The sequence below is a fragment of the Schistocerca americana genome, chromosome X (genome assembly GCF_021461395.2).
Source record: "Schistocerca americana isolate TAMUIC-IGC-003095 chromosome X, iqSchAmer2.1, whole genome shotgun sequence".
Lineage (NCBI taxonomy): Eukaryota > Metazoa > Arthropoda > Insecta > Orthoptera > Acrididae > Schistocerca > Schistocerca americana.
This window is the reverse complement of record NC_060130.1, coordinates 142,415,805-142,440,953: the sequence shown is the minus strand read 5'-3', so window position 1 is coordinate 142,440,953 and position 25,149 is coordinate 142,415,805. Positions and strand designations below refer to the sequence as shown.

The 25,149-nt window shown below is 42.9% G+C and overlaps 1 protein-coding gene across 2 annotated transcripts in view; it reads left to right on the top strand.

The window, feature by feature from the left end:
* LOC124555031 (PRA1 family protein 3) overlaps positions 1–12,854 on the top strand; it is a 75,707-nt gene extending 62,853 nt beyond the window's left edge. For both annotated transcript variants that reach the window (XM_047128790.1, XM_047128792.1), the window contains one exon: positions 12,172–12,854. In XM_047128790.1, the coding sequence (XP_046984746.1) occupies positions 12,172–12,257 (86 nt within the window). In that variant the 3' untranslated portion in view covers positions 12,258–12,854. The remainder of the gene's footprint in view (positions 1–12,171) is intronic.
* Positions 12,855–25,149: the final 12,295 nt, after the last annotated feature.

The following is a 25,149-nucleotide window of genomic DNA, read 5'->3' as shown; positions in this document are numbered from 1 at the left end:
CATGCTCAGTGTTGGAGATCACTGTTTAAATAAAAAACTAATAATGTGAGGATGAATAAACAGATACAACTGAAACAATTGGAAGTTGATGAGCAAAGTGTGTTGTAAAGCATTATAGTAGCAAAGTGTGTTGTAAAGCATTATAGTACTTATGTTCATCTGGAGTATCCATGTTGTTTCCACTTTAACACCATCTGTATTTAACTACTAAACTATTGTACAACACATGTCACTTATCAACTTCCAATTATTCCACTTGTGCCTATGTACTCATCATCACATTATTTGTTTTTTATCTGAACAGTGATCTTCAGCATTGAGTGTGGAAACATGTAATTGAATGTAACCCACCTGCAGACAGGCACAAAGCTCGAAACATATTGTGCATGAAATAAAATCATCATCTTTGTGACAAATAGTACAGATTCCCATTGTCAGCTTCACTATGCCATTGTAGTGATCTTTTCTCAAATTTTTCTTATGTTGCAATTTTATATCACAGATTTGATGATGGTGGCACTGAAACAAGTCATGAGAAGTGAAAACCGAGAACAATATATTTTAGCAGCCAAGACAAGTGTAATAATTAGTGCTAGTATTCACTGTTTGCTCAGCAGGCAAGGATGACAAGAAATAAAATATCAGTGCATTTAATTGTGATTTGATATGGATGCCAGATAAATGGGGCACTCGGTCTCTGATGATGACCGGGCATTGAGCTCTTTACATGCCATCATGGCAAGGCTAAATGATGAGTACTTAAAGTTGGAGAAAACTCTCATCACCAGAGTCAACCTGGATTTTCAACAGAATGTTGTTAACAGGAATTATTGTCAGCTGTCACAGACTGTAACAGAGGACACACAGTGTACAGTACAGTCATTTCAATACTTGTCAGTGGCATTTCATATAAAATATCGACTTCGCTGTGTGGTTCAGATGCCACCTACCAGCACATTTACTTTTATTCATTGTGTACCACAGTCCATAGGCATATTTGCATGGGTTCAGGACTACCGCCATTGAGCACTTCAAGTGTGGAAAAATTTCACGTGGAATGATGACTTGCAGTACACACAAACAATGTATCCCACTTGCCATCAGAACACCATTAAGGCAGGTGATGCAGTATTCTCACATGAGAAAATGTTTAAATTGGATGAAATGGGGTCACGTAGCTCCCCTGCAGCACTGCAGAAGCAACTTCGTTTTTGTAACATCCCTGGTTAGTGACTGAGTGAACATACTGACACCAATGTAACAGTGCAGAACAATGGCGAATTGCTGTGCCAACTGATTATTGCAAGTAGCATAAGTATGGCAATGAGCACTTACTCCGACCTGCATCATCATGTTCCTCCCCACTGTGGAGAATTCACTGCCCTGTATCCCATGCTGCATTTGAACCTGTAACTCTCTGAAAACAAACACACACACACACACACACACACACACACACACACACACACACACACACACACAGTGAATCGTTAGCTCCTTCAAGCTCCTTACAAGCAGGCTTCACAAACCACGATGCCACAAGGAACACCACTGTGCCTCTCCAAAACATCAAGAATGGGACCTCTCCCCAGGTCGCAGATGACTTTCATCAAAGGTAGTACAGAACTGTGCTTCACAGTTGAACATGATGCAATGCTATTCATTAGCAGTCCATGCTTCTCAGTCACAGCACAACTCCAGAACAACTGTTTGTGGTATTTTGTTAATGCAGACTATGCATGGGACAATAATTCCCTAGTCCGGTTCCTGTTAGTCTCTGACCAATGTTGCAGATTGCCACAGACTGTTGCAGGGAGTTTATTAATTGTTCTCAGATGGCAGGTGCAGATGTGAAAGGATTACAGTGTACTTAGTGCACAATACAGTGATGCTCCACAGTGGTGGTCAGACATGGTCACTCATAACCTTGACAATAAGTATGTATACTGTCACATTCGAATGCCCCACAAATCTGGATACTGCATGATACAACAAGCTGGTCGAATGAAGACCCACAGTGAGGCTCCTTTAAAACTCTGTTAGGTGCTGAAAATATGGTCTCACTGTCCTTCAGTTATAGTCCGACATCTGATGCTGTTCACACTCTGCACATACTGCAGCTTTCTGGGGTGTGCTAGGATGTGGGAGCATGCAACTGGTAGCTTAGTTAGACAGCATCAAAAGTTAAAACATATTATTAATACTCGTGCAACTATACTTTTTGGGGTCTCAGTGGAGGCAGCAGCCACGTCCCCTCACAGTATCTGGCAAGAATGGCATGTGGCAGCAGCGAGCTGATGGCTACCAAGTAGTGACAGTGGCATCCAAGAATGCTGCCTGCAGAAACTTATGCAGCCATGTACACCCGAGTTACAGGGACACAGCTGCACACAGATGGAACTGGTGGTGCCAAAGACTGTCATGTTGCTTGCAGCGGAAGCCAGTTCCTGGTGGTGGATCTCATCCTTGCAAGTGACAGTGCGTAGTGCCTAGGTGTCTGTACGGGCACGAAGAGTAGGTGGCTCTGCTGTCCTGGTCCTTTCCACTGCCCTCCAGGGCAGGAGTCTGACTGCTATAGGAGTGGGCCAGGAGACGGCCCACATGTAGAGAAGTACAAAGTCTAAGGAGGAAGACTCAGCACTAGCAGAAGGTGCGGCAGTGGAGGCTAAGATTTTAGCAGCTGTGTGCTGTCCCATATCACTCAGTCATCTGACGGGGCCCCTCATCCCTGTAAGTGCTGGGTGGACTGCTCTCCTCTGCTAAAATTAATGGCTATTTATACTGGTTCGCAGTGCACTTGTTGTGCAAACACACTGTTTCTAATCACACTCTGGACAAAAAATCTGGGGCCTGGCCATGTGGAAACAGCTCGATTCGTCCTGCAAGAGCTCCATTTTTACCGCTGCATTGCGTTATTGTGGTGTTTGGTTTGTTCACCCCATGCTGTATAAACAGCCTTGTTGATGCAACCAGCATGTCAACAGTTTATCACTGTCCAGCTGTCTTCAACAGCTGTGACTGGTCTGCTAGTTTCTGGAGTAGTGCCTAAAAAATAGTGATAGCACTACAGTACCCTACTAGGTTTGGTGACATCACCAAACACACAATGCACTTATGCACTCTGGTAGTCATTCTACCCACCACAGAGATTTGTAGCTGTAACCCCTTACATACCCTCTGATGGTGTGTCCATGTACAATGTTATACTGACATTCAACCACATCTTTCGGGTGCTTCACCTTTTTTTTTTTCCCCCCATGCCCTGCATATAATAGTTTGACCAGAGTATAAATAATAACTGCAGGTTGTATCTGATAGTGAATGATGGCACACTGGTGCATCGGGCACACTTTCTCCTCATGTTACCTCTCGTGCAACAGTACTGTGGTGCCATTTTTTAACAGACTATGTTCTTCTGCATATGGCACATGTTTCTATAAACTGTTTACATAATGTTGATGTATTCTTGTGACCATCAAGATCTACCCAACTATGTCCCTGATAGACCACTTGTGTAACTAGCTTGGATGTCAACTGTATCCTAGTGCCAGTATCCAGGATATCAATGACCAGCTAAGAATTGTGGGGTCAACTTGCCTCAGGGGAGGCTTTATGATAAATGCCCAGCCAAATTAGAGCACACAGGCTAGAGGGGATGCAATGTCATGCTAATAAATGGGGTCTTACTGCCAAGTTCTTTGTAAAATTAAGTTGAATCTGTGAGTATTGAAATAAAATTATATACATACTCACCCCAACTCATGAAGTTACATTTCATTTCCTTCTCCTCTGGTAGGTGCTTCACTGTTTTTGTCAGGCAGATAGTCGAATTAGAAGTTCATAATGTAAAGAGTTGCTTCTGATACTCTCTGTGATATTGCCTTACATGTCCCAGTAGCTGTTCCATTGAAATTAGGTTATTCTGTGCTGTTGTCGTTTGGTCTATGGAGGTGAGAAGTGTTGAGTACAAAGTGGTGTTTAGGCATGTTAGGTTTTCATTGGACAGGATCTTCAGAGGAAGATCAGGTAGTAAAGCAGAGAATAGGTGGTGTTCGGCATTGTAATTCCTGTAAAAGTTGAAATTTGCAGTCAGTATCTTCCCACATCGGTGATGGCTTACTTCACAACCTCATGTGGAGGGGCTACTACTGCTGCAGGTGGAATTTGCTGACTTTGCTGGGTCTTACTCTTCTTACCTGTACCTCCTACCATCTCCCTCCTGTCTTTCGAGGAGGCTGCTGGCAACTTTGGCAGAGCTTCTGGGATATCTCTGAACGGACGCAATCTCTCCACCTGCAACACAGTGGTACATATCAGAAGCTGTAATTTCACATTGACCTGGGACATGTTCTTGACCACCTGATAATGTATAATCCATTTATTTGTTTTACCATTAGGAGTATAAGGGTTGGTTATCATTACCTACTGCTCAATTCAGAACTTAGGTAGTTTCTTTTTGCATTTTTGTTCAATTTCTTGCAGCTATAGAGCTTTGATATTTGTGTCCACACCTGATACCAAACATTTCTAAACCTTTCTGCACATTTCTTTGGCACATCTTTGTCAGGAGGTGGTTTGCATAACTTTAAAGGGGATGCCATTCTCCACCCACAGTCAACATCTCATAGTGACAGTCCAGTACTCTCTTGGATCTTTGAGTTGTAAGCTGCTACTATATATGATACTGTAAACATCTGTCACTGTGATGACTGTTCACATAGTAACTCAACATTTTACTTCTGGCCTTGGGCTCTGTTCTTACATTAGCCTGTGGGTGCAGTGCGCTCATCCATAACTTCCAAATTTGCCGGAGCTTCATCAGTTCAGGTATAAAATTGGTTCAATGCTGCATGAGCTACTGATCTGCCTGTTAATTTGGTATGACAGCATGAGAATTGGTGTTTGTGCAAAGGACTGAAGATATCCATGCCAGTCATATGGGCTGTCCTTCAGCAATTTCTGCAATGGTTCCCACTTGTGGCTAAGCTCTGCTCCTTGTGCTCAGCTTATACACATGTTGCTCCACTTTCCACTTTTGTGTCCACCACCAGTAGTTCTCCGCAATGTGTCCCTTTGTAGTTCATTGTCCTCCATGTCCTGCCAGGATAGAATAGGTGGCCTGTCTCCATACTTAGTCCTGCAAACATGTTGGTGTTGCTCTACATCATCATCACTTTTTTTTAAATATAGAATTTCCAGTCATCAGCACGGAAATGTGTTTTGATTGCTAACTGCTGACAGTCTGGGTCAGCACCCTCTGCCTTTCACCATTCATCTGCAGAAATGTCAACATCTTAAATTGCATCTCCTTTCTGACTGGGGCCAACAGCATTACCTCGAGCTTTCTTCAGGCTGTGTATAACTTCAAAGTCAAAGTCACTGTCACTAAGCCTTAATGTGCAGCAGGTTTGCAGCTAGTCTGATCTTTCAGGCCCATAACCTGCTGTAATGCTGCTTGATCCATTACTACGTTGAAGCAACTGCCATACAACAGGAATATGCGATACCATAAATCAGGCTCTGCATCTTCTTTTTGTAGAATAACTCTTCTTCACCTTCCATAGCTACCTGGAAGTGTAGGCATTGGGTGCTCTGCTCCATCTACTTCTTTACTTAATACCCATCAAGTTCCTTATACTACCTAGACATATTTTTTCCTCCTGTAGTGCTGCAGTAACCCTTTTCGAAAAACCTGGAAGGAACAAGCATCTTGTAACTTCTTATGGCTCATAACATATGCCCTTGCATTCCCTGTTTACACTGACAGATCCGTGGTCAACATCACATGTCAGCATTACATGACAGTATGAACTGCTTCTGGTGATAGAGAAAAGCTTGACTGGCATCAGTGGCCAATAAGTCTTTCAACCACACAAAAGCTTTTTTGCAATCCTGTGTTCAGTAAAACTTTATCCACTTTTTCAGAAGATTTGTGAGGGGTCATGGTACTTATGCAAATTTTGGCACAAATTTTCTGTAATAGTTAGCCATACTTAAAAGGGACTGCAACTCTTTTTCCATATTAGGAGTAAGAAATTACTGCACATCTTATATGAGCTGGGTCTCTGTTCAAACCCCCCCCCCCCCCCCCCCAACCAAAAATATACCCTAAATAGCGAACTTCCTTTAACTTTGTGTTAGCTGTGCAGCACATCCTGTAACTGTACTATATGCGTGTGGATGCTGTTGGTAGCTAACAGCGTACAGAGGAACTGGAACAAGTAGACCCCTTTGTATACCTAGCAAGTACCATCTGGAAGGGTGGAGGGCCAGTGTAGGGTGTAAAGAATCGGTTATGGAAGGCAAATAGAGCCTTTAGCCAGCTACACCTTGTCTGTCATAATACCGCGAGACAAACCAAGTTGTGACCGTTCAATAGCAACTTAAAGTGAGTGAGTCCTGTACAGCTGAAAAACATGGTAGGTGACAAACACAGTTATAAACCAGCTATAAGTCTTCATTAACTGCTGTGTTTGGCAGAGTATAAATGTTAGCTGGCCAGATAAAATATCAATCGTGGGAGATAACAAACTAGTGATCAGCCTGTGAGCAAACAAAGGAAAGTAAATGGAGATGGATTGGTCACACAGTACAAAAAACTGATGCTATTGAAAAGGCAGTACTTGTTTGGAACCCACAAGGAACACGTAGATATAGCTGCATGAAGACAACCTGGAGAAGGTGGTGAAAGAACTAGCTCTGAAAGCTGGCAAAACGTGGAATGAAGTGAAGTGAAATGTTTGGATGCCAACAGAACCAGATGGGAGGTCACTACTACTGCCCTATGATCCAACAGGAAATAACACAGTAAGTCAAAACTCATACCCTACAGGAAACTTCAGCTGGCAAACCCCACATCAGTGTGGCCAGAGTCCTTGTTATGCTTCCTGTAGAATGATTTTATTAACACTGTCATTGTCTGTAAGCTCATAGGGATTAATTCTAAGTCGCCTAATTCTGTCCACAAAATTTTCTATGGTCTTCCCTTCTTTCTGGATACACTATTTAGCTGTTCCCTATACTAACAAGACATATTTTTTCCTCCTGTAGTGTTCCAGTAACTCTTCTCAAAAGTCCTGGAAGGAACGAGCATCCCGTAATCTTTTATGGCTCATAACATATGCCCTTGCATCCCCTGTTTACACTGATAGATCCATGGTCAACCATTGCTAATTGTTCTATCCTTCTAACTTTGCAGCTGTGTGTAATTTGTCTATGGACTGCCAAAACATCTTCCCTTGAATTACCCAGTAAAGGAGTCATTAATCTGGTGGTGCTAGCATGTGGTATGGATAGACACACACTTTGAGGGTACTGTTCCCTTCTCTCCTCCCGTAACCTCTCTAACTCCTTATGCAACTCTAAATTATCTGCTCACACATTTGAGTGACTTGATCAAGTAAGTGCTGCATCAACTCCTGGGCAGATACCTTCTCACGCTTCCCTTAGTACCTGGCACCATCGTGCTGAGAATGTATTAGTACCATAAGCCAAAAAGAAAACTACTACACGTACGAGTGGCGTTCAGTAACCAATGCAACACATTTTTTTCCTGGAAGAAGGTTGGTTTTTATTCACAATTACAATATACCATGTTATTCCCCACTCTTCTGGCCACAAAACCATATTTTTCAACATATCTTCGTTCAATGAGATGGTTTTACACCAGCTTACTGGAAGGGCTTGTATGCCCGCATGGTAACACTCTACCAGTTGATGTGAGAGCCATCTTGCTATATCAGTAACCTCCCCATTGTCCATGTACTGCTTGTCACAGAGGGCATCCTTCATTGGGACAAACAGATGAGTCAGGAGGTGCAAGAGTGTGGCTGTAGGGTGGATTCAGAAGAACAGTTCCATGAAGTTTTGTGGGCTCCTCTCAGGTGCACAGACTTATGTGAGGCCTTGCATTGTCATGAAGAAAGATTTGTTAATTTCCATTTTTGTGGTGATGAACATGCTGAAGTGATTTCTTCTATTTCCTGAGAGTAGTCCAATAAACATCAGAGTTAATTGTTGCGCCTTGAGGTAGGACATCAAACAAAATAATACCCTTCAGAGTCCCAGAAGACCACCACCATGACTTTATCAGCTGAGATGCAGCTTTGAACTTTTTCTTTCTGAGGATAGATGGTGTGGCACCACTCTATGGACTGCCATTTTGTTTCTGGTTCAAAGTGATAAACATATGTTTCATCATCTGTGATGGTGATCCACAAAAAATTATCACAATCAGCCACATAATGCACAAGAAACTTCACACACGTTGTCCTTCAATGCTCTTTACGGTCTTCTGTTCGGTGGCGAGGAATGCGGCAGGCACACATCTTTGAGTACCCTAAGTGGTGGACAAGTGTGTTGACATTACCAACACAGATGTCTACTTGTGCAGTGGGGTGTCTGATTGTGATCCGTTGATCACCTCAAATGAGTGTGTCCACACGTTCCAACATTGCAGGAGTCTCAGCTGTGTGCAGCTGGCTGGTACATGGGAGATCGGACATGTTTCCACGACCTTGTTGCAATGACGACGGACACCTCGTCCAATGACTCACTGTGCTTTTATTTACTGCCAGATCCCTGTAAACATTCTGAAAGCTCCTGCGGATATCTGCGATGCTCTGGTTTTCTGCCAAAAGAAACTTGATGATTGCTCTCTGCTTGGAATGCACTTCCGTTATAGACACTATTTTGAAGGCTACATATACTGCCGTCACCTATTAGAAAATCGTGAAACTGTAGGGGCTGAAGCAAAAATATTCCGCACTGTCCCACAACTGATTTCACATTTTTCAACTGAAATTGGCGGAGAAAAAAATGTGTTGCATTACTTATTGAACTTCCCTTGTAGAATACCACCAAGTGAAGAGAGGTAAGAGGAGAGAAATGATGATGCTGAGAAATCTTTTTGGCATAAAGTGACAGTGTGTGTCTGTATCGTTTAAGCGTGAGATGACCCTTAGAGGCATGCCGACATACTGAACAACGTAGACAAGGAGCATTGTCCAGTTAACAATTGGAGACAGTGTTCTCTATGCAACTGCACAGAGAATGAAGGCTAACTTGTATGCCTATTGCAAAGGTGGTATTGTACTGAGAAAGAGGTTTCTGCTAAAAAGAAAACAAAACCTTGAAAGTCATGAGGATTGTGCAACATTTTTTTCCTTTTTGTTTTTTTCCATAAAACATGCAAAAAAAGATTAATATGAATACTGAAATGTAAGAAGAAGCAGGAAGCAAGTTCTGTTTACATAATGGTGGAGTAGTAACTGGGAAAAGTTTGGTTAAAATTCAATTTATGATTGTGCTTTGTCTACCAGTTTTGATCACTCTGTGCAAATACAAAAAAGTACTGAAGTAAATTTTGTTTATTTGTGTTATATGTAAGAGGGCAAAATGTTTAATTCTGAGTATTATAGGAAACTTAGATTTTTATTTGTATTTATTTTTTTAAATATTTGGATAGAGTGAGTTAGAGAGTGATAAATTATGTAATACTGCCATTCATAGTTTTACAGTTGTAGTACAGGCAGACCAAAAGTAGAGGCAGAATTTATTGTTTGAATCTAACGTTTACTTTTAGAAAACTGAACTTGAGTAAATTAATATGCAAAAGCTTCACTTTGCTGAGTCACATACCTCAGAGTTGTAAGAGAGATTTTATTGTGTTAACTTCCCTGTGAGATTGTTTGATTTTGATGGTGAAGATACTGTGGGAACTTTACCCCTGCTTTCATTTCTGAATTAAGTTCATAGTGTAATGTGTTCCTAAAAATATACAAAACCTGTCTTGGTTTCAGTTATGGGTATTGTTTGTTACAGTTTTTTGTCCGTTGGTTAACAGTATTGTATAAATTATTTTATGATATGGATGCTAACCTTTTCTGTACACCAGTCTGTCTGTAATTGTCACAGTAAGAGGCTAGAACATGTCTACTGTGCTATAATTTCTCCTTGTGGTATTATCTAATAGCAACAACAGTTCTTCATAATGTTCAGCACTATTAACACTCATGCAGTTTATCAAACTAGATAGGTCACTGTTTCTCCCCTTCCTCATCACTATTACCAGCTAAATTAAGACCTGAAGACCTTTGTTTCTATGAAACCACAATAATAATATTTTTTTCCAACCTGTATCAGTGAGCTCATTCTTGTGTCCTTACTGTAAATAAAGTAATAAATTTTTGCTTAAGAGGATAGAATCCTGTCCATGAGTGATGTGCCACACACACTCCTGATGTTGAAATAGAAATAAAGAATTTGCATGCTACAAATAAACTTTTTAATTTGTCAGCATTAAAGATGACCAGAGATCCACTACGAATTCTGGATAAATCTCCACTTGCTCTAAAAATATTTAATCAACTTCCTGAGAAGAGCTGTTTAATCTGTTAATCTGTCACATTTTTACGTCTGAGGTGTTGTTTCATTGTATCTTTTTTTCGACTACATTTTTATGCTGTGCTGATTATTTTTCAGTTACATGATATTTAACAAATAAAATATGGCACTGGAAGATTCAGCATTTATATTGTGGCTGACATATGGGTAAATAGAAAATCTGGATTGGTTTCGTTAAGGCACTCCAGACGAATGCTGGGTGTAACTCGAATGTAAAGTGTAATCTCTCTCTTTTCTGTGATGCCACAATCACTATTCAAATTGCAGTTGATCCAGAAATCTCCTTAACTTTGTGATGAGTGCAGTCTGTATTTTACTATTTGTCTCACATTATATATTGTCCCATATTTCTTGCATGGCTTGGTTATACAGTCTCATACATGTTTTCATTTATATCTGTATGTAGAGGTTTGACAAAAATATGGAAACACCAAAAATGCAACACATGGCTAATGTGGTACACGAAACTGCTGGCATTCAAAATGGCTTCCAGTTATCTTGGAACAGATAAGTACAGGATTCTTATACCATTCTTCCTGCAAAATATTGAGAAGTTCAGGCAATGTTGGTGGAGCTGGATAGTGATGATGCACAATTCTTTCCGAAGTAGGCCACAAAGGGTCAATAATATTGAGATCTGGAGACTGTGGAGGCCAGAGGAGATGTAAGATTTCATCCTTGTACTTAACAAGTCAGTCCTGGAATATGCGAGCTGTGTGAACAGGTGCCCCTGTCATTTTGAAACATAGCATCAGTATTAGCACTGGGAAACAAACAATGTACCATGGGCTGGACCTGATAAACCAAAATGGTCACATAATCCTTGTCCCTATTGTGACCTTGCTGAGTAACCATGGGGCCCATGGAATACCATGATAAGTCTGCCAAAATCGTTACCAAACCCAACAATGTTTCACTCTTTGGATCTAAACTTGGCTAGAAATTGTGAACAGTGTTAAGGAAGACATACGACCAAATGACATTCTTCCATTGCTCCATAGTCCAAGTTTTATGACTTCAGCACTGTTTTCCTATTATGGACATTTGCATCACTGATAAGCGATTTTGGAATTCCAGCTTGCCCTGCAATTTCCTGCTTACGGAGTTCCTTTTGTGTCATTTTGTTGCTGACAGGGTTCGCAAGTGCGACATTCAGTTTTGCAGTGACTTTTGAATCTGTTGTCCTCTTGTTTTTTGCCACAATTATCTTTGATGACTGTGTGACACAATCACTCGACACACATTTTCGTCCACATTATGACTTAGCGGATGCTGCTTTTTCTGCTTTCCCTGTTTGCAGTATAAACCTTTGTTAAGGTGCCTTTTGAAACACCAAACACTTTGGTTACCTTTGTTAGGGAAACACCCACCATACGAGCACCAACAATTTGCCTACATTCAACTTCACTTAGCTCCAACATAATGCACCCACAACTACACAGAACACTGTTCTGACCATGACTGACACTTGCAATATATTGAGGACATTGCACAGGGGCTGTTCATGGTCAAAAACAACAGTACAGCTTGCAGGCATGGCCTGGCTAACATTTATATTCAAGCATGCATTTATTATGGTGTTTCCTGATTTTGTCCAACCCCTGCAACTGTGCTTTTCGAGTCCATTGTGTTGAATATATGAAGTTGCTCTTTGATCTCTGTTTTGTGTATACGTATTTCAAATTAACTCACTGAGTAATTTCTTTCAAGTTTTTAAACTTGACATATTGAGCAAGCTGCTTGTCTTATTGGTTAATTTTGTTGCAGGTAAAATTAAATATATTAAAGAAGAAGCTCACAAGATACAGGAAATCTTTCCAGACAAACACCAGACATCGCCTTTACCAAATTAACTTTATTGTTGGGAAGAAAATATATTTTGTGTTTAAGTTCAGCAGTGTACATGTATTGCAGTGATCTAGTGTACAATTCAATCAGTTTGAAAGAAATGTGTAAAAGTGCAGCTGTGCATCTTGCACTTCAGTTTTATAAAACTATGAAGATGAAGAGAAGTTACCAACTGCTGAATACTATATCTTTAACAACGAGGGAATAAAAAAAGATCTTGTATTCCTTAGAACCTTCATATTGCATACTCTCAACTTTGATAAGACAAATTACTCTTAGCATAACAGAAAATAAGTGATTTGGTTTCACTCAGAAGACTATATGTGTATCATAAAAATCCACTTTTAGGTACAGATGAAACTGAAAAGAAAAGGAGATGCAGTATTTTCATATCCATGTTTAGTGAAGTGACATAATATATGCTATTTTTCTTGATATAGAACTCAAAGCTATTGTGAACTATAATAATAAGATAAAATGGACAAAAATGATTGTGTCATTGGGCTTTCAATGTAACTTTTAATAACCGTTCATACTACATGTGAACAGTACTACAAAACTGTGATACAATGTTGACTATAATATTAAAGTGAGATTTAAAATTCTGTATCTTACATTTTCATCCGTAATCTTCTCTCTCTCTCTCTCTCTCTCTCTCTCTCTCTCTCTCTCTCTTTCTCTTTCATTGTAAATGCTAGTGAGGAATTTATTGAGGTTTCATTTTATTTTTAGTTGATCTAAACAGGAGGAGAAAAAAATTACAACTGCTTTGCCACATCATACGCACCCTGTGGGAGAGAGACACATTGAACTCAACAGTTTTCATGCAAGATGAGGCCCCACCGCACATCTCTCTTGAAGTTCACCTGCTTCTCCAAAACACATTTGGAAACAATCAAATTGTCAGCTGATTTTTTTTTTTTCCCAATGCTTGACTGGTGCGAGCACCTGATCTCACTCCCTGTGATTTCGGGTTGCGGGGCTACCTGATGAACAGGGTTTACCAGGAGAACATTCACACGTGCGGATCTGAAGCACAGCATATCAAGAAAGGTAGCCAGTATACCTACAGACAGGCTTCATTCTGCTGTGCAGAATCCAATCCTGTGCTTTCAGACTCTCCTGGACACTGACAGGTGCCATATTGAGCCCCTTTTGTAACAGTAATGGTACCAGTATGTAATGGTATGGTGTGCTGTAGCAGCACATTAAAAGTGTTTCAGGTGAACTGATTCTGCATTATTTCTCTTCCTCATGTCCTTGATAGTAATTCTATCAAGTTTGGTCCTTGTACGGTCATAAGGTATGAGATTCTGGAGGATAACATCAAATTCATCAACAAAAAAGTGTGATTATTTCTGTAAAATGGAGTTTGAAGAAACAGAATTAAATCTGTTGATCATAATTTGTATGGGTGTTTGGAATGTAAAGCATATTGATGGGCTGCTAAAAGCAAAAACTTTTTACATTGTTTAACCCCTTGTGAGTTACCAAATCTAGTCTGTGGAAGATTGACAGAAATTACAGCTAGTGGTAGTGTCAGATAACCACATTAAGGCTTTATGCTGTTGAAATGTGCTATCATAATGGATTTGGCTAGTTGTAACTCTGCATTCACAGGTGGTGTATGTCACAAAGTCCAGTGTGGCCCTCATAAGATGAGAATTTCTTGTTTTACCCATTTTAAAATGGAGGATTTCTCAATAAAACTCAACCCCCCCTCCCCCCAATTTGGGTGGTACAATAGCAGCTTTTTACCTCTTTATTGGTCAGTGACTGCTCTTGAATCATTTTTCTAATTTGAACGGGGAGCTCATGTTTCGCCCCTACAAAACCTCATAGGAGGTATGTTAGTTGACTCATGGATTCGACTATTGAAGGCAGATGTAATGTATGGAAATGGAAAATACCTATCTCGGGGGGGGGGGGGGGGGGTTAGTGATCTAATAAGAAAGCATCCTAGGTATGGTTTTGTGTGCAAGGAGGTACCCAAAAAAAGACAGGAATAACATTACCGTGGGCACAGGTTGTGTAGTAAGCATTTCTACTGCTGGGCATGTATAGCACAGCTCATTGCCAGGTCAGTGCCACCTGTATTGTTTATCTGGCTTGTTCTGTTCACCTGCAGTGATTGCTTTTTCGAGTACTGTTTCATTCTTGTTTTGTTTTCTACGATGGCAAGTTTAAGTGAACAATGTGCTGCTGTGAAATTTTGTTTTCTACTCACTAAAAAGTCTTCTGAAACTGTTTTAATGTTGAAAACAGCTTACCAATATGGGAAAAACTCAAGTGTATGAGTGGTTTGATTGATTTAAAAATGGTGACATGTCAGTTGGTGACAAATCTTGTTCTGGATGTCCATCAACTGCCCGAATCACCAAAAGTATTGAAAAATTTCAAGAGCTTGTACCCACAGTGCATCGACAGACAATTGGTGAAGAAATGTCAGAGATTAGTGGGTTGTTTTGGAGGTCTGTTCAGCAAACGTTTCCCCCTGTGGGTCTGGGGTAAGAATAGGTCCGAGGTATTCCTGCCTGTCGTAAGAGGCGACTAAAAGGAGTTTCAACCGCTTCGGCTTCCTAGTAGTAGGTCCCCCTTGGGGTTTGACCTCCATTTTTCAAAATTCTACAGAAGTACGAGCCTTTTGGGGAAGGACGCCTTACGTGGTGTATCACTGGTCCTCAGTGCACTAAGACCTTGGCACTCAGCATTGTAACGGCGTTGTAACCACACCCACTATTCCTCCAATTGGGCCTAAACACCTGATGGGTTGCACACGTTCCGCCCATAGTGCGTCCCCATCTGCACCTACGATCATGATGGACTTTCCATGGCACCCAAAATCCAGCACGGTAGCCAGCCCGTTGTGGTTGGGCCGTCATGTACCCTCTAGGTTGTAGCCCCCTGACAACACAGGGATCGTACTGCCGATACCTGAGCTCCACCCTCCCCATGTCGGCCAAGGAGTAGATGCCCGTCTCCTTGGACCATCAGGACTCCCGGCAACGGTCATCCTGCCAGGTGGCCCTTGCTGAGGCTGGGTGGCGCCCGTGGGGAGAGCCCCTGGTCGGAGTGGGTGGTATCGGGGTGGACGTTTCGCAGATGAAACGTCAACATGTATCTGGTCGCTCTGCGGCCGAGTCTTTTAAAAAGAAAGGTACTGTCTCTGGTTCTGGTTCTCCTGCCCTTTCCCCCTTGGCCCCTCCCTGGGAGGCAGGACAGGCCCGCCGGGGGACGTTCGCCACCTCCAAGCCCAAGTTCTTTGTCCAGCACATCGAGGACATCTTCGGGGAAATCGAGCCTCTCAGTAAAATGCGTTAGGGGTCCGTTCTTATAAAGACCGCCTCCGCCACACAGTCGGCGGCGCACCAGGCGTGCGACCGACTAGAGGATATCCCAGTGTCCATTGTCCCGCATCTGGCACTGAATAGGACGCAGGGGGTTATTTTTCATCGGGACCTCCTGCTGCAATCTGAGGAGGAGCTCAGGGCCAACCTGGAGCGCCGAGGCATGCATTTCATCCGGCGAGTTCAGCGCGCCCCCAAAGACCATTGCTCGACACCGGAGCCTTTATCCTCGCCTTCGAGGGGGACGTTCTCCCGGAGAAGGTAAAGGTGATGTGCTACCGGTGCGACGTGCGACCTTACGTCCCGCCTCCAATGCGCTGCTTTCGGTGTTTGCGCTTTGGGCACATGTCGTCACGGTGTGGGGCTGAGCCCCTTTGTAGCGATTGCGGACGTCCTCTTCGTGAGGAACATACATGCACCCCACCACCTCGGCGCGTCAATTGTCCTGGCATCCACTCGCCTAGATCTTTAGACTGCCCCGCGTATCAGAAGTAGAAGAAGATTCAAGAATTAAAAACTTTGGATCGTCTCTCTTATTCTGAGGCCAGGAAGAAGTATGACCGCCTCCATCCCGTGATGTTGACAACTTCGTTTGCCTCAGTCGTGTCCACTCCTTCCACAGTATCCTCACCCCTATCCTGTCCCCTCTCCACCTCCTCACCCCATCCGGGGTCTATGCCTCCACTTCCCAAATCCCTCCCTTCCAAATCCTCCTCCCTCGCTGCCCCTGCCCCCTCTGCCCCAGGGGCCACCCTTCCTCCTCCTCCTCCTCCTCCCCCCCCTCCGCCGCCTGAGAAGCGATCCTCTTCTCAGGCGTCCATCGGGGAAACGTTCCGGACCCCGGCTTCCGAGGTCTGGCGTTCCAAAACGGATCCCACGCGTGAGGACCTTCTTTGGGTCTAGCCCACCATCCCCGTGCCTCATTGGACTTCCAAGAAGGCCTCCAAGAAGAAATCTTTATCCCCCTCTCCACCCCGGTGCGTTTCGTCTGACGCTCCATCCGCGAGTCGCTGCTCCCGGGCGTCCTCAGTTTCGCCGGGACACTCTGCTGCCAGGCGCTCAGCTGGCCTCTCGTCGGCGAATGATGCTGCCCCTCCTACGCAACCCGGGAAAGCGGCCGTAGCTGGCGATGACTCGATGGAACAGGATCCGCCTCCCGCCGGTTGTAGCATTGTTCCCTCGAAACCTGGCCCTCCGCGGCTGTCGAGGTGACCAGCTCTTCACCCGTTTTATTCCCCCCTTTTTTCTGACTAGCGATGGCTTTGTTACATTGGAACATCAGAGGTATTCGATCTAATCGGGAGGAATTACAACTGCTCCTCCGCCTGCACTGTCCGCTCGTCCTTGGTCTCCAGGAAACCAAGTTGTGCCCAACTGACCGTATTGCTTTTACCCACTATACCTCGGAGCCGTCTGACCTCACCCCTGCGGACGGTATTCCAGCTCATGGTGGGGTCATGTTGCTCGTTCGGGACGATGTCTATTACCATCCCATACCATTGACCACCCCACTCCAAGCAATATCTGTCCGTATTACTCTTTCTGCTATTACTTTTTCTGTTTGTACCGTCTACACTCCATCGTCATCCGCAGTTAGTCGGGCTGACATGATGCACCTGATTGTTCAGCTTCCTCCGCCGTTTTTACTGTTTGGCGAATTCAATGCCCATCATCCCCTTTGGGGCTCTCCTGCATCCTGTCAGAGAGTCTCCCTCTTGGTGGATGTCTTGTCTGCCTCAATACTGGCGCCCCGACTTTCCTCTCGGACTCCACTCATACCTACTCCCACTTGGACCTCTCGATCTGTTCTACCACTCTTGCCTGTCGGGTCGAGTGGTATGTCCTTTCTGACACCTATTCGAGCGACCACTTCCCCTGTGTCGTTCGTCTCCTACACCACACCCCATCCCCACGTCCTTCGAGCTGGAAAATACCGAAAGCTGACTGGGGACTTTACTCCTCCCTGGTGACCTTTCCGGACCACGATTTTCTCAGTTGTGACAGTCAGGTCGAATACCTCACGGCTGTTATCATCAATGCTGCCGAACGTTCCATTCCTCGTACTACCTCTTCTTCACATCGCGTTTCCATCCCCTGGTGGAATGAGGCTTGTAGAGACGCTATCCGTGCTCAACGACGTGCTTTACACACCTTTCGCCGCCATCCTATGTTGGCGAATTGTATTGGATACAAACGACTCCGAGCGCACTGCCATAGAGTCATCAAAGACAGCAAAAAAGCTTGTTGGGCCTCTTTCACCAGCTCCTTTAACAGTTTTACTCCCTCTTTTGTCGTCTGGGGTGGCCTGCGCCGGCTGTCGGGCATTAAGGCTCACTCCTCGGTACCTGGCCTGACTTCAGGTAATGAGGTCCTTGTTGATCCTGTGGATGTCTCCAACGCCTTTGGCCGCTTTACCACCCTGCCTTCCTTCCCAGGAAAGAGGCAGAAGAGGCTCGGCGACCTTCCTTCTACTCGCTGAATCTGGAACATTATAATGCCCCCTTTACTATGCGGGAACTCTAACGTGCACTTGCACTGTCCTGGTCCTCTGCTCCGGGGCCAGATGCCATTCACGTTCAGATGCTGGCACACCTTTCTCCGGCAGGCAAAAGCTTCTTTCTTCGTACCTACAATCGCGTCTGGACCAAAGGTCAAGTCCCCATGCGTTGCCGTGACGCCGTCGTTGTTCCTATACCCAAACCCGGGAAGGATAGACACCTTCCTTCCAGTTACCGCCCCATTCGTCTTACAAGCTGTGTCTGTAAGGTGATGGAGTGCATGGTTAACGCTCGGTTAGTTTGGATTCTTGAATCTCGACGGCTACTTACCAATGTTCAATGCGGCTTTCGTCGCCGCCGCTCCGCTGTTGACCAACTTGTGACCCTGTCGACATTCATCATGAACAACTTTTTGCGAAAGCGCCAAACTGTAGCCATGTTCTTCGATTTGGAGAAGGCTTATGATACCTGTTGGAGAGGAGGTATCCTCCGCACTATGCACAGGTGGGGTCTACGCGGTCGCCTACCCCTGTTTATTGATTCCTTTTTAACAGACCGAAAGTTTAGGGTACGTGTGGGTTCCACCTTGTCCGACGTCTTCCTCCAGGAGAACGGAGTGCCTCAGGGCTCCGTCTTGAGCGTAGCCCTTTTTGCCATAGCGATCAATCCTATTATGGATTGTATTCCACCTAATGTCTCAGGCTCTCTTTTTGTCGATGACTTCGCGATCTACTGCAGTGCCCAGAGAACATGCCTCCTGGAGCGCTGCCTTCAGTGTTGTCTAGACAGCCTATACTCATGGAGTGTGGCAAATGGCTTCCAGTTCTCTGAAGAGAAGACGGTTTGCATCAACTTTTGGCGATATAAAGCGTTCCTTCCGCCATCCTTACATCTCGGTCCCATTGTTCTTCCATTCGTGGAAACAACACTGGACAGGAAACTTTGTTGGTCTCCGCACGTCTCTTATTTGGCTGCCCGTTGTACACGTTCCCTTAATGTCCTCAGAGTTCTTAGTAGTCCATCTTGGGGAGCGGATCGCACTGTCTTGCTTCGCTTGTATCAGTCCATAGTGCGATCGAAGCTGGATTATGGGAGCCTCGTCTATTCGTCTGCTCGGCCATCTCTCTTACGCCGTCTCAACTCCATCCACCATAGGGGGTTACATCTTGCGACCAGAGCCTTCTACACTAGTCCCGTCGAGAGTCTTTATGCTGAAGCTGCCGAATTACCATTGACCTACCGGCGTGACGTACTGCTTTGTCGGTATGCCTGCCGGCTGTTGTCAATGCCCTGCTGCCCCCTGGAGTCCGCTTTCGTCGCCTGCTTCGACAATTGGATTTTGCCCTCCCTATCACCTTCAGAGAGGGTGAGAGCCCGACTCCACCTTGGCTCCAGGCTCCGGTTCATATTTATCTCAACCTCAGCTCGCTCCCAAAGGAGGGTACTCCGGCTGCAGTGTATTGCTCACGGTTTGTCGAACTTCATGCGCGACTTGCCAGTCACACCTTCATTTACACTGATGGCTCCAAAACTGACGATGGTGTCGGCTGTGCCTTTGTCGTCGGGGCCGTCACCTTTAAATACCGGCTCCTCGACCAATGTTCCAGCTTTACGGCCGAGCTTTTTGCTCTCCATCAGGCCGTTCAGTATGCCCGCCGCCACCGTCATTCATCGTATGTACTCTGCTCTGATTCACTCAATGCTCTTCAGAGCCTTGGAGCTCCATACCGGTCCATCCCTTGGTGCAACGGATCAAACAGTCCCTCCATTCTTTTGCTGTTGGTGGCTCTCCTGTCAGCTTTCTGTGGGTTCCCGGCCATGTAGGAGTGCCTGGGAATGAGGCTGCTGATGCTGCACCCAAGGCTGCAGTCCTCCTGGCTCGGCCAGCCTCCCATTGTGTCCCGTCATCTGATGTTAGTGGGGTTGTTTGTAAGAGGCTTGTGTCATTGTGGTGGGATGCTTGGTCCTCACTTCAAGGAAACAAGCTCCGGGTAGTAAAACCGTTCCCAACTGCTTGGACAACCTCCTCCCGACCATCTCGGCGAGAGGAGGTCCTTCTGACCAGGTCGCGGATTGGGCATTGCCGGTTTAGCCACCGCTACCTGCTCTCCGGTGACCCAGCCCCGCAGTGCCCTTGTGGTCATGTATTAACAGTGCACCATGTTTTATTGTCGTGTCCCCGTTTTAGTCAATCTCGTGTTGTCCTGTCTCTACCATCTACTTTACAGGATGTTTTAGCTGATGACGCTCGTGCAGCTGCTCGTGTTCTTCGTTTTATTACTTTGACTGGCTTATCCAAAGACATCTAACTCTTTCACTTATTTTATCTGCATCTTTGTAAGAACTTTCTGGTGACCCCCCCCCCCGCCCCCCCTTGAGTTTTACTAGATTCTATGTGCTCTAACAATTGTAACTGGGCACTAATGACCTCAGTAGTTGAGCGCCCTTAAACCCCACAAAAAAAAAAAAAGCAAATGTTAATGGTAGATTTGGGAATGAAAATGGTTGCTGCCAGGTTTGTTCCTCAGGTTCTGACTGACAATCAAAAGGAACATTGAGTTGAAACATGTCAGCCTGTGGAAGATGTCATCGTCACCCCGTCTAAAAAAAAAAAAAAAGTCGTCATGTCATATCAAACATCAAAACAATGCTGATGTGCTTTTTTGGTGCCAAGGCCGTAGTTCATTCAGAGTATGTTCCCCCAGGTCAGACCATCAATCAAATCTTTTATTTGAAAGTTTTAAGAAGCTTGCGCAACATCGTTAGTCAAAAAAGACCCAATTTGGGGCAGACTGGAGAGTGGTTCTTCCGCCATGACAAAGCAATTTCGCCCACAACCAATCTGTTAGACAGTATTTGGCTAAAAATGGCATGGTCCCACTGCCCCAAGCAGAATGTAGGATGTAATTTCATCATCTCGTAACTTGTAGTTACAAATCAAAGATTTTTGTACGGGAGACATGTCAAATTACTTTAAAAAAATAAGATTATAATAACTAACATATTTAAGCAGGTATTTCTGAATTTTTAGACATGAACAATTTAACAACAACATATATTATAATTATGGTCATTTTGCAGCTTCCATTACAATTTATACAATATATTAACTATTTATTATACAATATATAATCTTTACTGTTTCTTTTCTTTTCAAATTGCCTAACTGTCCAGCATGAATTTTCAATTGAATAACAACATTTTTCTGCTATTGTATTAAATAACAATGTTTTCAGTGGGTCAAACTCCATATTTAGCAGACTTGTGTTGTTTAATTTATTGTAAATTTTTAATCCCATATACAGTGGTGTTTGAGTTTTAAATTATGAGAGGAAAGTTTGAAAGTGTGTCTGAGACGAGTACTGTAATTGTGGTCAAAATGAAAATTTTCAAGTGAGTTTTGGTTTTTGTATATGAAAATAGAAATTCTGTATATGTACAGAGAAAGAATGGTCATGATTTTATTTTTTTAAAATAATGGGTGACATGATGTTCTTTTTGGACTAAACACATTTTTCTTATGTTTGTCTTTTGAAGAGTAAGTAATCTCGGGCTGTTTGTAGAGTCTTCCCAGAAAGTTATTCTGTATCAAATTATAGGCTCAAAGTAGCTGTGGTAGACTATCTTCCTGGTGTCCATAAGGGTGGAACCAGATAAGATATTCATCGCATAAGCTAAGCTGTTTAGTTTGTTTGCTAAGAAGTCTACATGTGCCACCCAATTTAAATTTTTGTCAAGATTTAGACCTAGAAATTTTTCATAATTTGCTTCAGTCATTTCCTGATTTCCGTGCACTGTTTTTATTGGAGATACTGATGATGTTTTAGCACTAACTGCATTAACTGTGTTTTTTGACATTAAGTTTTAATCCATTATGCTGAAACCATAATTCTAGGTTTCTCATTATATTTCCCACAGTATCATGAATTTGTTCTAAATTGTAATTTTCAATTAAAACGAGGTGTCATCTGCGAATAAAACCCAGTGAACATCAATGCTTAAAGGTAAATCATTTATGTACAGCAGAAAAAGATAGGGCCCTGAAATTGAGCCCAGTGGGATCTCTGTAAAAATCTTTCTCCAGTTCTTACAAATAAGATTTGAACCACTGCAATGCCCTGTCCACAATCCCATCTCTCTCTAACTTGTGTAGAATTACAGTGGTAAGTGATTGATTGAGTCAAAAGCTTTGATCAAATCACAAAAAATACCTGTGACCTTTTTACCCTTGTCTAAAGCAGAGCTTATCTTTTCAGTGAATTCCCTGATCGCAGTTATTGTATTTTTCCCCTTTTGGAATCCAAATTGATTTTTAACTATAGTATCATTTTCTATAAGAAAGTTTTCAAGATGTTTTGCAACAATCCTTTCCATCACTTTAGCAAAAACTAGCTGCAGCAAATTAGGGCAGTAATTTCCTATGTCATCTGGTGAGCCATTCTTGAACAGAGTTTTAACACGTCTGGGAATTATCCTTCCTCAAATGACTGATTAATAATTTTAGCCAATGGATGAGAAATGGTGTTATAAACAGCCTTGACTACAGTGGTTGGAATTTCATCCCACCCAGCTGATTTCTTGTTTTTTGAAGACATTATAGCATCTTCTACATCTTTTTCAATAATTCTTTTGAGTGTTTTAAGGCTTACCATTTTGTTTTATATTTACAAAGCTAACATCTACCTTGTCCTGGTGAGCTGTGATATCTACTTTCAATTTTGCCACATTTATGAAGAAATCATTGAAACAGTTTGACATTTGAAAAGGATCTATAATTATATCATTTTTAATTTTTATTTGGACAATTTCTTGGCACTTGTTCTTTACTCCCAACTCAGATTTGACCACACCCTAAATTGCCTGTGACTTATTTTCATGTTTACTAATATACAGATTGTTAGCCAATTTTTTTGCTGCCTATACAACTTTTTTGAATGTATTCTTATCTCTCTTTTACATACCCCACAAAGTCAGAATTTTTGTTATGTTTTAACTCATTGTGAAGCTGTCTTTCCCTGGCACTATAAACTTTTATTCCTGGTGTAATCCAGTTTATTTTATTGGACCACTCTTTGTCGCCAGGCTTGACACACTTTTTCCCCACATGAAAAGGGGCATGGAAGGACACCAATTTGACAACATTGAAGAAATCGCGAAAAAAAGGGGGAGGAGCTGTCAGCCATTTCTAACCATGACTACAAAAAATGTTTTGAACAGTGGAAGCACTTGTGGGACAAATGTATTAGTTGTAATGGAGATTATTTTGAAGGGGATAAAGTTGTTTTGTAAACAATTTGAAAATATATAGCTTTTAAAGAATAATTCTAGTTTTGGGGGAAACCCCCCATATGTGCTCCACCATTCCATTCACCTTAGGATGAAAATGTGTCCTCCATTTCTTCATTCTCCAAGCTTATAGACATGAATGATGAATGAAGACATAATGTCTGTCACTTGATTTGAGAGTATTGCTGCAGGACTTCCCAAAATGTACAACAAAATTTGTAACAAATGCATTTGCCACAGTTTCTGCTGCCTTGTCAGTAGTTGGGACCAAGACTAGGAAACATTAGAAGTGATCAGTGATTGATAATATGTTCATATTTTCTTGCTGTGTTTGTGGACATGGCCATACGGTGAGCAAAGCTACTATTTCAAAGGGGAATGGAGGCTTCAGTTTGTATTTGTAGCAGAATTTTAGTCTTAGTCTGTTGTGTGCCTTGTGTGGGAGAGATGCAGGTACAGATATAATATTAAGTGTTGTGTCATACTACCAATATTTAGTGGCCACAAGGCTATTGTACAACAATACATCAGTTCAGTGCTTTTGGTATTACTAGTTTGTTTCCTTGTTGGGTTTTAAGGTATGACACACCATCTTTGGACACACAGTATGGCAGGATGGCAAGTTGCTGACTTTCCTCATTTTTTTCCTGTTCCTCTTTCAATTCAGCTAGGAGCACTTCATCCACTTGCAACAAATGGACTTTCTTACTTAGTGCATTGGCATTTTGGTGAAGCGCATTGGGTTTATGATTGACTTCATGATCATACTCAGAAAGTGTTAGAGCCCATTGTGTCAATCTACGAACTCAGAATTTTTAAATTTAGAATCCATAGAAGCACAGCATGATCAGTAACTACTGTAAGCATCTCCCATAAAGATAGCACTTGAAATAATTTATGCTGAATACCAGAGCTAACAACTCCTTCTCAGTAGTACTGTAGCTAATTTCTGCTTTATTCAGTTGTCGTTATGCATAACTAATTGGTTTCTCAACACCATCTTGTTTCTGGTCTAGAACACAGCCAGTAGCATAATCACTAGCATCACACAAGGGAATAAATGGTTTCTCAAAGTCTGGATATCCAAGTAGAGGGGAATTTATTAGATCATCTTTAATTTGTTGCATTGCCATATCACACTCAGTGGTCCAGTTGAATGGTACCCCCCCCCCCCCCCCCCTTTTCCAATAATTTAATCCGAAGCTTCGTGATTATGGCATAAAGTTACACAGATCTGCAAGACCCAGAAATGATTCTAGGTCTTTCACATTTTTCAGCGCAAGAAAGTAGTCCATAGCTCCAGTGAAGCATGGGTCAAGCTTAGCTACTGCAGAACTTATAATTTGGCCCAGGTATTGCACACGAGACTCTGCAAAAGGACACTTCTCCAGTTTTCGGCTGAGATTAGCACTTTGTAAATGCAACAGTATGCTTCTTAATCATTCCGCATGTTCCTCAATTGACAGAGAAGACAATGATATTGTTGAGGTACCGATATACCAGACACATAGTGGGTTTCAATCTATGTAATAGAAGTCTGCAAAGTGATGAAAAGTAGGGGTGCATTTATTAGTCTGAAAGACATTCTGAGGAATTCATATAGCCTGGAAGGCACTACAGATGCCATCTTGGGTCTATATTAAGTAGCTATAGGTATCTGAAGGCAATCCAACTTCATTTCTTGTGCCCTCAAATACTAGCAGTTTCCTAAGTGGTTGAATGTTTCCTTGACATTGGGGAAGAGGGGGGGGGGGGGGGGGATTAGG